Source organism: Amblyraja radiata, chromosome 11 (assembly GCF_010909765.2).
Source record: "Amblyraja radiata isolate CabotCenter1 chromosome 11, sAmbRad1.1.pri, whole genome shotgun sequence".
Lineage (NCBI taxonomy): Eukaryota > Metazoa > Chordata > Chondrichthyes > Rajiformes > Rajidae > Amblyraja > Amblyraja radiata.
In genome coordinates this window covers 23,654,433-23,667,540 of record NC_045966.1, presented here as the reverse complement: position 1 = coordinate 23,667,540, position 13,108 = coordinate 23,654,433, and the positions used below count along the sequence as shown (strand labels likewise).

Genomic DNA, 13,108 nt, shown 5'->3' with positions numbered 1-13,108 from the left:
GAATTGTATGGAGGTCAGATACTTTATTTTAAAAGGATCAAAAAAATGATATTGGCTGAAATTTTCCAGAAATGTGTGTGCTGCTGAAAGTATTTTTGAACATTTAACTTGTAAATTCTAATTAAAACTCAGAAGTTTGCAAATAAAAATAAACCCAAGTATCACCTCTATGAAGAAATGTGCATAATTTGTATTACAATGGATGTACTGAAATACTACATGTTAATGAGACACAATAAATTAGTGTATCAGTGCTTCATCACGGGTACCAAGATTTATATCCATCAATCAAGTCTCTTTCTTACAATATTATTGGACAGAGAAATTATGACTCGTATCGAGACCAAAGCCAAAAAGAGACTCATATTGAGACTGGCCTACAATGTAGAATCTTCCCCAAAAAACTGCACCCATGAAATAAAGTAGATACCTGATGAACACGGTAACTATAAAACAATTGACTTTGAACTAATGTGTTAAAAGGTCAGTTTGGGACAAGAATGTTTTCTAGAATGTTGAATCGTCCAATAGATCTATTAATTTAAATCATTTCAAGAAGACTTTGAATAACTATTTAAAAGTAATAAAATTCTTAATTCATGAAACAGTCAGTTCAACAATGTGTTAAGAAATAATGGCAACTTTAACATTCAGTAGATTGGTCACCACATGACCACCTTCTTTTGCACTTGTAGTCCTGTGAAATTACCTTCTGCAGCTCATATAAATAGGGATTTGAATTCACAACAAATGAATCAACTGTGCCATAGATATCTTCTATGTGGTTTTTCATGTGTATGAAATATTCCACTAACAGTTAATTTCAACTCTTATACAATTTTAGTGAAATGAGAAGTTTACTTGGATATTAATCAGCAACACATTTGCATATTAATTACAAAAGGCTTTATTAATACCAAATTTATCCAGGGAAATTCATGAACAGTACATTTCCACATTAAGTGGTGAACTATGTTATCAGTATTCAAATTCAAAATACACTCATATCAAAGTTTAAAAAAAGTTTTTCCATAAAGTTTCATTCAAAAGTGAAGCATATGAAGTCCAAAGCAAATGTAGTATTTGCATGCTTCACTCTGTACACTGTTCAGCAGCTGCACTGAAGCTCAGGAGTATTGTATTACGAATCATTAGGGAGTCCAAAGAGTTTAACAGTTCCAGCTTCCCGACTGTTATCATACTTGCCGTCTTTGTCATCACAAGCAAAAGCCAAGAGTGGTCGCTTTGGATGCCATGCAACAGTGAAAGTAGGCGAGTCACACTGCACCTCCCATAGCTTCTCGCCTATCGAAAAATATGATTTTTTTTATTAACGTTGTATTGAAAGGCAATTACTAATCCACTTTTCATAACAGTTTTACCTACGAAGCCAGTCAGGATAATTATTGCACAGAAATATATTCAGCCACAGGACACAGATTTGTTTTCTCTATTCCTAATTGTAATTCATGCTACTTTACATACAACATAGGATAAGAACAGGCCATTCAGCCCACAATGTCCATGCTGAACATGATGCCCAGACCGTCACCTATCCTTTCAGTTCCTGCATATCCATATACCTGTCCAAAAGTCTTTTAAATGTCACTAACACATCTGTTTCAACCACCACCCCTAGAATCATGTTCCAGGCACTCAGTATACTGTGGGGGAAAAAATGCCTTGCACTTCACTCTCAATTATATTTTCCATTTCTACCAATTCTTTATCAGTGCTATTATTTTCCTAAAATTGCCCAGTTCTCAGTTGTTATTTTTCTTTGTATTCTTACAAATATTAGTTCTATCCTTTTGTAAGAATGTTCAGGCCCAGCAGATTAGGCATGATCTATCCCCCGTTTAAATAAATATTCAAACTGACAACCAAGTCTCTTCAATTGCCCGAAGATCCGAGTAAAATGTGTGCAGTTGCCACAATCAAGTTCTGATGGAGTATGGCCCAAGGACATGAATTACATTAAAATGGTCTTCATATGCCACTTATGCATATGCCAAAAGATAGTTTTTTGCAAAAGCCTAACTAAAGGGCCTGTCCCACGGCGATTTTTTCAGCGACTGCCAGCATCATTTACTGACATATCAAGTCACCAAAAAATTTGCGGCGTGACGCAACATTTTTTTTTGTCGCTGCTGAATTTTGAAATGTTCAAAATCTTTTGGCATCACTGATATGACACCGACAGTTGCTGAAAAAAATCACCAAGTGGGACAGGCCCTTAACAGAGAGAAGCAAACATTCAAGAAGTCAGGCAGCATCTCTGGAGAACATGGATAGGTGACATTTTGGGTCAGGACCCTTCCTCAGACTGACCAGCCCAGTTACCCCAGCATTTTGCGTCTATTTTTTTTTTAATAAACCCTTTTCTGCAGTTTCTTGTTTCTAAGCAAACTTTCAAATTGGTCACTCAAACACAAGCAAGTTACACTTAAATGCTTTACATCTCAAATATAGAATCAAGTCAAGTTTGTAAAATAGCTGGCTGGCAAGTTACAGAGATAGGTTGAATAAGTTAGGTCTTTATTCTCTGGAGCGCAGAAGGTTAAGGGGGGACTTGATAGAGGTCTTTAAAATGATGAGAGGGATAGACAGAGTTGATGTGATCAAGCTTTTCCCTTTGAGAATAGGGAAGATTCAAACAAGAGGACATGACTTCAGAATTAAGGGACAGAAGTTTAGGGGTAACATGAGGGGGAACTTCTTTACTCAGAGAGTGGTAGCGGTGTGGAATGAGCTTCCAGTGGAAGTGGTGGCGGCAGGTTCGTTGGTATCATTTAAGAATAAATTGGATAGGCATATGGATGAGAAGGGAATGGAGGGTTATGGTATGAGTGCAGGCAGGTGGGACTAAGGGAAAAATATTGTTCGGCGCGGACTTGTAGGGCCGAGATGGCCTGTTTCCGTGCTGTAATTGTTATATGGTTATATGGTTATTTAAAGAGAAACACAAGTTTACTTTAAAAGACATTTAACTACAAGAATAATGGCATTGGTCACCATTTAACACTACATTGATTTGCAAATTCATACCAGTCTCTACTTCTGCAATGTCGATGAAGTGATCCTCAGAAGCTGATGCCAGCATTTTCCCATCATGGCTGAAGCTTAACGTTCTTACAGGCCAGTCAAGTCTGAAGAAAGCAAAGGACCAAAACTGTGAATAGAAAACTTCTGTATAAAATTTTAAATATTGGCAAAAGCAAAACTTATCAATAGGTTGTCATTCTGCTTCTGCAGCACAGCAGATAAAGTTGCCTTCAATCTGGCTCGTGCCTTCAATCCTGACTTCTGATACTCTCTCATTCCAAAGAGATGCTGGTCAGTAGGAAGTTTTGTTTGATTTATTATTATTGTCACGTGTACCAAGATACAGTAAACTGTTTTCGTTTGTGTTCTACCCAGTCAAAAAAAAACACCATGTTTTTAGGAGATTAAAAGCAGATTAAAAAGATTGTTAGTGTAAGAATGCTGTTGTTGAAATAAAGATTAAAAAGAGTGGAATTATTGCGATGGATGACAGCAGATCCCCTTCTGGGACCAGCTTGCAAAGAGTTGCCAAGATCCGGTGCCATCTTGGAGAAGTAGAGGTCAGCTAATCAGAAATTAATGGCCTCTTGAGAGAAACTAGGTTACAGTGAAATAAATGCAGGAGTGGGACCACTGCAGGAGCTGGCTTAGACTTTATGGGCCAAATAACCCCGTCCAGGCTATGAAAAATACAAGAAATGTTGACGAGACAAAGCAGGTGACAATATGGACCTAGATGCAAGGAATTTATAGGGAGGTTTGAACACCATGGCATCCTTCTGTATGAATCACTGCAAGTTAAAATGCAGCCACATGGGGGGCCTTTATAATAAGAGGATTTGAGACGTGAAAATTGTTATGAAATTTCAAATCAACATGACGTTAGTTGATGACCATTGCCTTTATTCTATATGTTAAATGTTTGGGACCCGCAAGGGAGCAGTAGGTCAGACCATGTAGGTGAATCATGAGCAAACTGAACAGAGCAAAGCAACTGCAAACTAAGAATCTACAACAATAAACGGCTGAGGGTGAGCAATGTGAAGAGGTACAGGGTGATGAGTCAGCATACAGCTAGGACGACTCGATCTTAAAAAATAGCTAAAATGGCAAGTCTTTCCCCCCAAAATGTCCACAATGTTTCTTACAATGAATAGTTTCAATAAATGTGACATTTATATGGAAGCAACTGCAGCAATTAAAATTTTACTTGCATATCTGGAATCAGAGTGGAAAGAAATAGCAGTTTATAAAATATATGATCTCAGTATATAAAACTGGGTCTGAAAAAGAGACATTATCAGGCCTTATTCTAAACTCTCTAAATTAACAATTCTCCTTGTCACGTTCAAATACAAATGAACACATGTTATCAATAAATAAAAATAAGCAGCTTCCCATCACTGTTATATGGATTTGAAAGACAGTCAATGTAAAAACAGGTCAGATGCAATAGCTTCTCTACTTTTCATGATCAGTCCCAAGCTGATTATCAATATTTTGAGCACATTCCAACCCTGACTCACCTGGAAAAGCACCTTACACACACAAGTTCATCCACACTCCAAAGGCTGACCAGTGCATCTGCACTCCCCGTTGCAAAATATTTGCCAGTTGGATCAAATTTAATGCAAATGCAGTTCGAAGGATGTGCATTGATTGACTGAATAGGTTTCAATTCTGGATAACTGAAACATAATTAAAAGTTAAAAATGTAGAATTTTCCATGTCAGATTATTTCATTAAACTATTAAAAACAACCCAACCTTAATGTAGTAAAACATAAGATCAGAATTAGGTACAGGTGCACAACCTTTTATCCGAAAGCCTTGGGACCAGACACTTCTCGGATTTCGGAATTTTTCGGATTTCGAAATGGAAGATTTTTAACGTAGATTAGGTAGGTAGCGCGGGCGGCTTGAAAAGTCCGGAGCTGCTGCCTCCTCCCCGGAGACCGGGGAATCATTGTAAATCATTGCTTAAATGTTAGTCAGTTAGTCTGGAGGGATTTTATGTGTTGGGGGGGTGAAGGGGGAAACTTTAATTCTTAGTCCCCTACCTGGTCGGAGAGGCGGGGAGCGGGCAATGCCTTACCGGGTCTACGTGCAGTAAGCTCCGGAGTGCTGTGGCCGCCGACTCCCAACATCGCGGAGCTGGGGCTGCGGGCGTCCGGCCGCGGGTGGCGCCGGTTGGAGCTCCGACCCCGGCAACTCTACCCCTGGCTGCGCGCCGCTCCAAATCCAGCGCCGCCCGCGGCCGGACGCCCGCAGCCCCAGCTCCGCGATGTTGGGAGTCGGCGGCCACAGCGCTGGGATGCCAGCGGGGAGCGGGCAATGCCTTACCGGGTCGCCGTGCGGTAAGCTCCGGAGCGCTATGGCCGCCGACTCCCAACATCGCGGAGCTGGGGCTGCGGGCGTCCGGCCGCAGGCGGCGCTGGATTTGGAGCGCCGCGCAGCCAGGGGTAGAGTTGCCGGGGTCGGAGCTCCAACCGGCGCTGCCCGCGGCCGGACGCCCGCAGCCCCACGATGTTGGGAGTCGGCGGCCACAGCGCTCCGGAGCTTACTGCACGGCGACCCGGTAAGGCATTGCCGGCTCCCCGCCTCTCCGACCAGGTAGGGGACTAAGAATTAAAGTGTCCCCCCCCCCCCCCCCTTCACATAAAAGCCCTCCAAACTAACTGACTAACATTTAAGCAATGATTTACAGATGTTTAAGTGTCTCCCCGGTCTCCGGGGAGGAGGCAGCCGCTACAGTAGTACAGACCTGGGTTGACCGTGGGTCGTTTCGGGTCAAGTTTGGCGCCAAACGCGAGCTTTGGTGTACAGACGACATCCTGGAAAAAATGTCCGGTTTTCGGAGCTTTTCGGTTTCCGGAACTCCGGATAAAAGGTTGTGCACCTGTAGTAATAAATACTCAAATAACAGTTTTGTACACAAAAGTGCATTCTGGAAGTCTAAGGTAAACTTATTTGTTGAAGGGCTAAGAAAATGTATAAACAAATTGAACCTATAGAAATAATTTTATTTTCTTTGCCAAGCCAAATCTGCGGAATTTAATATCAAGTGACTATTCTATGGTCACAGAAGCTATTTCAACACTTGCTCTCTATTCCCATACCCTGGGTGAACAATTGATCAGATGCTGATGTTTATCTCACTGTTTTCTCTTGGAATTAATTAAAACTCTTGGTGCAGATCTTCCCCAACCCCATGTTTGCCAGTCAACTGCATCCTGGACCTTGTTGTTCCATTCCAGCATGGTTCCAGGGTATAGTTTTCCCATGGGAGACTGGCTGATAGCACATCTATGAGGCACTGTGCCTCCCTTTACATGTGGGCAGCTATAGTCACAAGAACAGCACTGAAGCTCATGCACTTGCTCTCAAACCTATTGAAAGATTTAAAGGCTGTGAATGTTACTTGCACCAATCAAAAAACTGAAGTTATTTTAAAGTTAAAATTAAAGAGTAAAATAACATGCATACATAGAACACACAGCAGTACAGCACAAGAACAGACCCTTCAGCCCACAATGTTTGTGTCAATCACGATGTCAGTCCAACCTAATCCCATTTGCCTGCACATGGTCTGCCCCCTCTATTCCCTACCTATTAATATGCTTGTCTAAATGCATCCTAAACATTGTTATTGCATCTCCTTCCACCATATCCCCTGGCAGCATGTTCTAAGTGTTTAAAAACATTGAAACAGTTAAAATCAAAATAGCTTTGCTTCTATTTCCTAGCAACCGATTTCTCTGCCAATTTCAACTGACATAGTATTTGAGCAAAAAAAAAAAAACTGGGAGCTCAGTGGGTCTCTGTTCTGGTGTACTAGTGGTCTGGGGAAATGTGTACTACACCAGCAATGGAAAATTCAACTGGTCAGCACAGCAATCCCACAGACAGTGTTCTGCAAAGTATCCTAATGCTCTGCAGCTTCCTCTTAGGAACAGCCCTGTCATAACCTACTGCCGACAAATCCATCTCTAACCTCAGTGGAAGATTTGCCTCAACTTTATTCCTGTGTTCTATGAATGCATGTTTTTTTGCTCTAATTTTTTTTATTATTCGTTTTTACCTAACCTGTCAAGTTAGTGAGATACACTTTTAACCCTGCAATTTTCAATATGGATAGTTCCCAATATTGGAATCTCTGGGCAATATTTTAAGAGGAGCAAATCAAATTGCCATATCAGACTCATCTACCTCGTCGAAGGAAAAATAATGATAGTAACCAGCTTCATTCTCAAGCTGACAGCAACAATTGTGCCACAAAACAGAAATATTACACACTAGACTAAGTGGGACCCGTTGGGTCCCAGCATCACACGGAAGGGCTGTTCCCCCAACGCAATATTCCACCTCTCCACCAATTCCAATTTTGGTGGCCAGATGGTGGGCTTTCTGGAGCGCTGGTATGGGTGTTGTGGGCTGAAGGGACTGGTTTCCAGAGGGCTAGTATGGACATTGTGGGCCAAATGGATTCTTGGGCTGGCGGCTCAGTCACTCAAGCCTGTTGTGCTGGCAGCTCACTCACTCGTGGCTGATGGGCTGGCAGTTGACACGGCTATTCCTTGAAATTCCATTTCAAGCAGGGTGCAAGGCCACCAAATTCAAGTGCAGTTCTTACCACTTCAAGCAGGGTGCAAGGCCACTAAATAGTGAGTCGTGACCTATCCCTCCTCCATCTTGCAGAGACTGAGCCAAGCCCACACTTCTGGGTTTTATAGTCCCTCCCCCTTCCCACCAGAAGGGGCGTGGTCTTCATTGCGTGATAGACAGGAGAGAGAATCTCAACATTTTTTAAACACTAATAAGTCTTTTATTTTTCATCACAGCTTTAGCATTTCCAAACCAATGGCAACACAGCTTTAGCATTTCCAAACCAAAGGCAACACAGCTTTAGCAATTCCCAAACCTAAGGCAACACAGCTTTGGCAATTCCCAAACCAAAGGCAACACAGCTTTAGCATTTCCAAACTATATTCTCAAACCACATTAAGGGCAGTGACAGGTCAGTAAAACCACTCACAGTTTAGTAGACGTGTGTTCAGTGTTATTCACAGCTCAGACTAAGAGACGTGACACTCTCGCTCCCCCATCTTGCAGAGACTGACTGAGGCACTCAACACTTCTGGGTTTTATAGTCCGTTCGGAAGGGGCCTCTTGGCCTTCAAGAGAGAATCTCAACATTTTTTAAACACTAATAACTCTTTTATTTTTAATCAAGGGGAAAAATCCTCTTGCACAACGGAGGGGGACTGAGTAAGATGGCCAAAAATCACAGCCGTAAGTGGCAGCGTTTTTTCTAAAATCAATATACAGAACAGAAAGTGGTCAAGATCAGACTTTTAGTAATATAGATAGATATTAATGAAGTCTAAAAGACACCATTTTGAAAAATCAACCACAAGGCTAGAGAAGCGCAGCATGAATAGATGCTTACCAGTATAAGTATTCACATCAACAGACAATGCTGAATTGATGCATCACGAATTGACATAGAGGACGTATGATTAATTTGTTAGAGAACAAGTTCTGAACTAGTAATTTAACATAAAGCTTGAAAGTGGATTACTCATACATACAAAGGTAAAATTATATACGATTTCAGAGCTAATATCTCAGATTGTTACTGTATTATAAATTCAATTACACCCATCGTTGTAAGCCCACCTTGAAAAATTTAAAAATGTTAACTACCTGAGTAAGTTGATGCAACCATTGCCATTGGTTAGGAAAAACATGTCATTGTCATTGTTCCAAGATATTTCATTCACTTCAAACTTAAACTGTTCCTCAGCCCTCGACCGGTGTGATTTTGCATCAATAAAAGTCACCACATCGTCCTTATTTCCTACAGCGATCGTTTGTCCATCGGGACTCCAACAAATGTTAATATTCTCACCTAAAAACATTGGACCATAAAACATTGCGCACATTCCCTTTACTCTAATCAAATGTCAAGGTGACAAATTTTGTACTTAAATTTTGTAATTTAAGAGACAGGGTACAATTCTCTACGATTAAATATAACAATATATAATTTATCCACTAGCATTAGTGGATTATCCTAGAATTATCAAACAACCTAATGAATTTAGGATAGCTGACCAAAAGCTTGATTAACGTGGAACTTAAAGGAGGAGAGTGGGCGGCACCGTGGCACAGCTCAGTGCCAGAGACCCAGGTTCGAGCCTGACTACGGGTGCTGTCTGTACGGAGTTTGTACGTTCTCCTTCTGACCACATGAGTTTTTTCCGTGTGCTCCCACAGTCCAAAGAAGTGCAGGTTTTTAGGTTAATTGGCTTCTGTAAATTGTCCTTAGTATGGGTGGTTTCTGGTCGGCGTCGACTCAGAAGACCGAAGGGCCTATATTCACGCTGTATCTCTAAACTAAATTAAGGCGGCACAGGGGCTTAAAGAGAGAATTCCTGGACCTGGGAGCCAGACACTCATAACTACAAATACCAACAGTGCAATGTAACAGTTGATGGGAATGTGTGGAAAATAAAATAGGTTAGGATAGGATTAATGTGAATACGTGTGGCCTGACAGTCAGCACAGACTTGGGCTGAAAGGTCTGTTTCTATCAGGATAGTCTTCCAGAGGGATATTAAGCTTTCAAAAGTCCAGTGAGAACAACTCAATGCATACAATATTTCAATTATTTATACTGGTGGTAAATGACATCATTTCTATCAGGATTGATCATGGGGAACAGAATTGATCATGGGGAACAAGGACATGGCAGACCAATTGAATAATTACTTTGGTTCTGTCTTCACTAAGGAAGACATAAATAATCTGCCGGAAATAGCAGGGGACTGTGGGTCAAATGAGATGGAGGAACAGAGTGAAATCCAGGTTAGCCGGGAAGTGGTTAGGTAAATTGAATGGATTAAAGGCCGATAAATCCCCAGGGCCAGATAGGCTGCATCCCAGAGTACTTAAGGAAGTAGCCCCAGAAATAGTGGATGCATTAGTGATAATTTTTCAAAACTCTTTAGATTCTGGAGTAGTTCCTGAGGATTGGAGGGTAGCTAATGTAACCCCACTTTTTAAAAAGGGAGGGAGAGAGAAAACGGGGAATTACAGACCAGTTAGCGTAATGTCGGTAGTGGGGAAACTGCTAGAATCAGTTATTAAGATGGAATAGCAGCACATTTGGAAAGTGGTGAAATCATTGGACAAAGTCAGCATGGATTTATGAAAGGTAAATCATGTCTGACGAATCTTATAGAATTTTTCGAGGATGTAACTAGTAGAGTGGATAAGGGAGAACCAGTGGATGTGTTATATCTGGACTTTCAGAAGGCTTTCGACAAGGTCCCACATAAGAGATTAGTATACAAACTTAAAGCACACGGTATTGGGGGTTCAGTATTGATGTGGATAGAGAACTGGCTGGCAGACAGGAGGCAAAGAGTAGGAGTAAACGGGTCCTTTTCACAATGGCAGGCAGTGACTAGTGGGGTACCGCAAGGCTCAGTGCTGGGACCCCAGCTATTTACAATATATATTAATGATTTGGACGAGGGAATTGAATGCAACAGCTCCAAGTTTGCGGATGACACAAAGCTGGGGGGCAGTGTTGGCTGTGAGGAGGATGCTAGGAGGCTGCAAGGTGACTTGGATATGCTGGGTGAGTGGGCAAATGCATAGCAGATGCAGTATAATGCAGATAAATGTAAGGTTATCCACTTTGGTGGCAAAAACAGGAAATTAGACTATTATCTGAATGGTGGCCGATTAGGAAAGGGGGAGATGCAACGAGACCTGGGTGTCATGGTAGACTAGTCATTGAAAGTAGGCATGCAGGTGCAGCAGGCAGTGAAGAAAGCGAATGGTATGTTAGCATTCATAGCAAAAGGATTTGAGTATAGGAGCAGGGAGGTTCTACTGCAGTTGTACAGGATCTTGGTGAGACCACACCTGGAGTATTGCGTACAGTTTTGGTCTCCTAATCTGAGGAAAGACATTCTTGCCATAGAGGGAGTACAGAGAAGGTTCACCAGTGATTCCTGGGATGTCAGGACTTTCATATGAAGAAAGACTGGATAGACTCGGCTTGTACTCGCTAGAATTTAGAAGATTGAGGAGGGATCTTATAGAAACTTACAAAATTCTTAAGGGGTTGGACAGGCTAGATGCAGGAAGATTGTTCCCGATGTTGGGGAAGTCCAGAACAAGGGGTCACAGTTTAAGGATAAGGGGGAAATATTTTAGGACCGAGATGAGGAAAACATTTTTCACACAGAGTGGTGAATCTCTGGAATTCTCTGCCACAGAAGGTAGTTGAGGCCAGTTCATTGGCTATATTTAAGAGTTAGATGTGGCCCTTGTGGCAAAAGGGATCAGGGGGTATGGAGAGAAGGCAGGTACAGGATACTGAGTTGGATGATCAGCCATGATCATACTGAATGGCTCGAAGGGCCGAATGGCCTACTCCTGCACCTATTTTCTATGTTTCTATGTTTCTATTTCCTTTATGTAATTGATCCAATAATTTGCAATTCCTGAATACAAGAACTACTTTATAATATACTGCAGTGTCAACAAAACCTCTTTTGGCAGTACCTTTGGTGTTGACGGTAGCAACACATTTTGTAGTTCTGACATCCCAGATTCGAACAGTTTTATCTCCAGAAGCAGTCACAAAAACGTCTGCGTTGGTAGGGTGCCAGCAGAGTTGGTCTACGCTATCACCATGACCACGATAGTTATTCTCCTTAACCTGAAAAAAAAATATTTTAGAATAATTTGAGAATAGGGAAATTTTAAATTCTCCAATAGTCTGCTGTCCAACTAATTGGATATCTCCATTAATCAGTAGCTGGCTCAACAGATGATGTTTCCTGTATTGCCTTTCCATCCTCCAAGCCCCAGTTCCTGTTCTGCCATTAATCTTATTGGGTTCACTATAAAATAATAATCCTATGAAACAGGTAAAATAAGTATTTTGGAGTATTAATAGGAGTAACATCTGAAAAAATCTGCCAATCCAGCGCCACAAGTGTCCTGAATGTGCAATTATCAGTTTTACTGCAAGCATATTGCACTTTCTGTGAACAATTGGGTGGGTGGGATGATTATTGGGGTTGGGTGGCTGTGAGGTGACGGTGGCTGCAAGGAGGTGATGGGTGGGTGGGGGTAGGGAGTGATTGGGAAGAGGAGGAGGTGGTGGGGTGAGAGGAAGGGGTGATGGGTTGGTGGGGAAATATGATGGGTGACTGTCAGGAGGTGGAGGGTGGATGGGAAGAGGGTAATGGGTAGCTGTGAGAAGATGGTGGGTGGGGGGAGAGGAAGGGGGTGATAAGTGGGTGGGGAGGGGGTGACGGGTGACTGCAAGGAGGCGATGTGTTGGTGGGCGGACGAGAAGGGGTGATGGATGGGTGGGGAGGGGGGTAAGGAGTGATTGAGAGGTGGTGGGGGTGAGAGGAAGGAGGTGATGGGTGGGTGGGGAGCCGGGATGGGTGACTGAGGAGGGGAGGGGACGGTAGGTGGCTGTGAGGGAGTGATGGGTGGGTGGGGAGACGGTGAGGAGGAGGTGGTGGGAACGGTGGGTGGCTGTGAGGTGGGGGAGGGAGCGATGGGTGAGGAGGCGGTGAGGCGGTGGGGAATGGGGTGATAAGTGACTGTCGGGAGGTGATGGTGGGTAAGTAGCGCCGAGTCCCAGGTCCCACTTGACCTCAGCCCCCGGGCTCCTACCAGCCGGTCTTTGTCCAGCACGAAGACGCTGGCCGTCTTGTCGAAGGAGCCGGACGCGAGCCTGCGGCCATCGCAGCTCCAGGCCACCGAGTGAACCTTGGCCGTGTGCGCCGAGAACTCCTTGGTGCGGCCGTTGGTTTTGAAATGTTCCTGCGTCGCGAGCAGGTCGGAGGCGGCCGCCATTCTCGTGCGCTCCGGGCCGCGGGGACGGGGGACGGGGGCGGGGACGGGGACGGGGGGGGGGGCTCAGCCGCCACCGACGGTATCCATCGGGGCTGCGGGGATACAGGGGGGAGGGGGCTCTCGCTCACACTGCATCACAACTAATCTATCATAGATGGATATCTGTG

The 13,108-nt window shown here is 43.2% G+C and overlaps 1 protein-coding gene across 1 annotated transcript; it reads right to left on the bottom strand.

Moving 5' to 3' along the window:
• Positions 1–887: 887 nt before the first annotated feature.
• Positions 888–12,979, bottom strand: thoc3 (THO complex 3). Its single transcript, XM_033029499.1, has 6 exons — positions 12,759–12,979; positions 11,628–11,784; positions 8,751–8,955; positions 4,572–4,733; positions 3,049–3,149; positions 888–1,305 (listed from the first exon to the last, which is right to left on the bottom strand). The coding sequence occupies exons 1-6, from the start codon at positions 12,939–12,941 to the stop codon at positions 1,142–1,144; spliced, it is 972 nt and encodes a 323-aa protein (XP_032885390.1). The 5' UTR covers positions 12,942–12,979; the 3' UTR covers positions 888–1,141.
• Between the last annotated feature and the right edge of the window lie 129 nt (positions 12,980–13,108).

Coding starts and splice junctions, on each gene's coding strand:
- thoc3 (XM_033029499.1), bottom strand. CDS start 12,941: ATGGCGGCCGCCTCCGACCTGCTCGCGACGCAGGAACATTTCAAAACC. Junction 3,150..4,571: donor TGTGTAAGGTGCTTTTCCAG/GTGAGTCAGGGT, acceptor TGCTTTCTTCAG/ACTTGACTGGCCTGTAAGAA. Junction 1,306..3,048: donor CATTGCAGAAGTAGAGACTG/GTATGAATTTGC, acceptor ATTTTTCGATAG/GCGAGAAGCTATGGGAGGTG.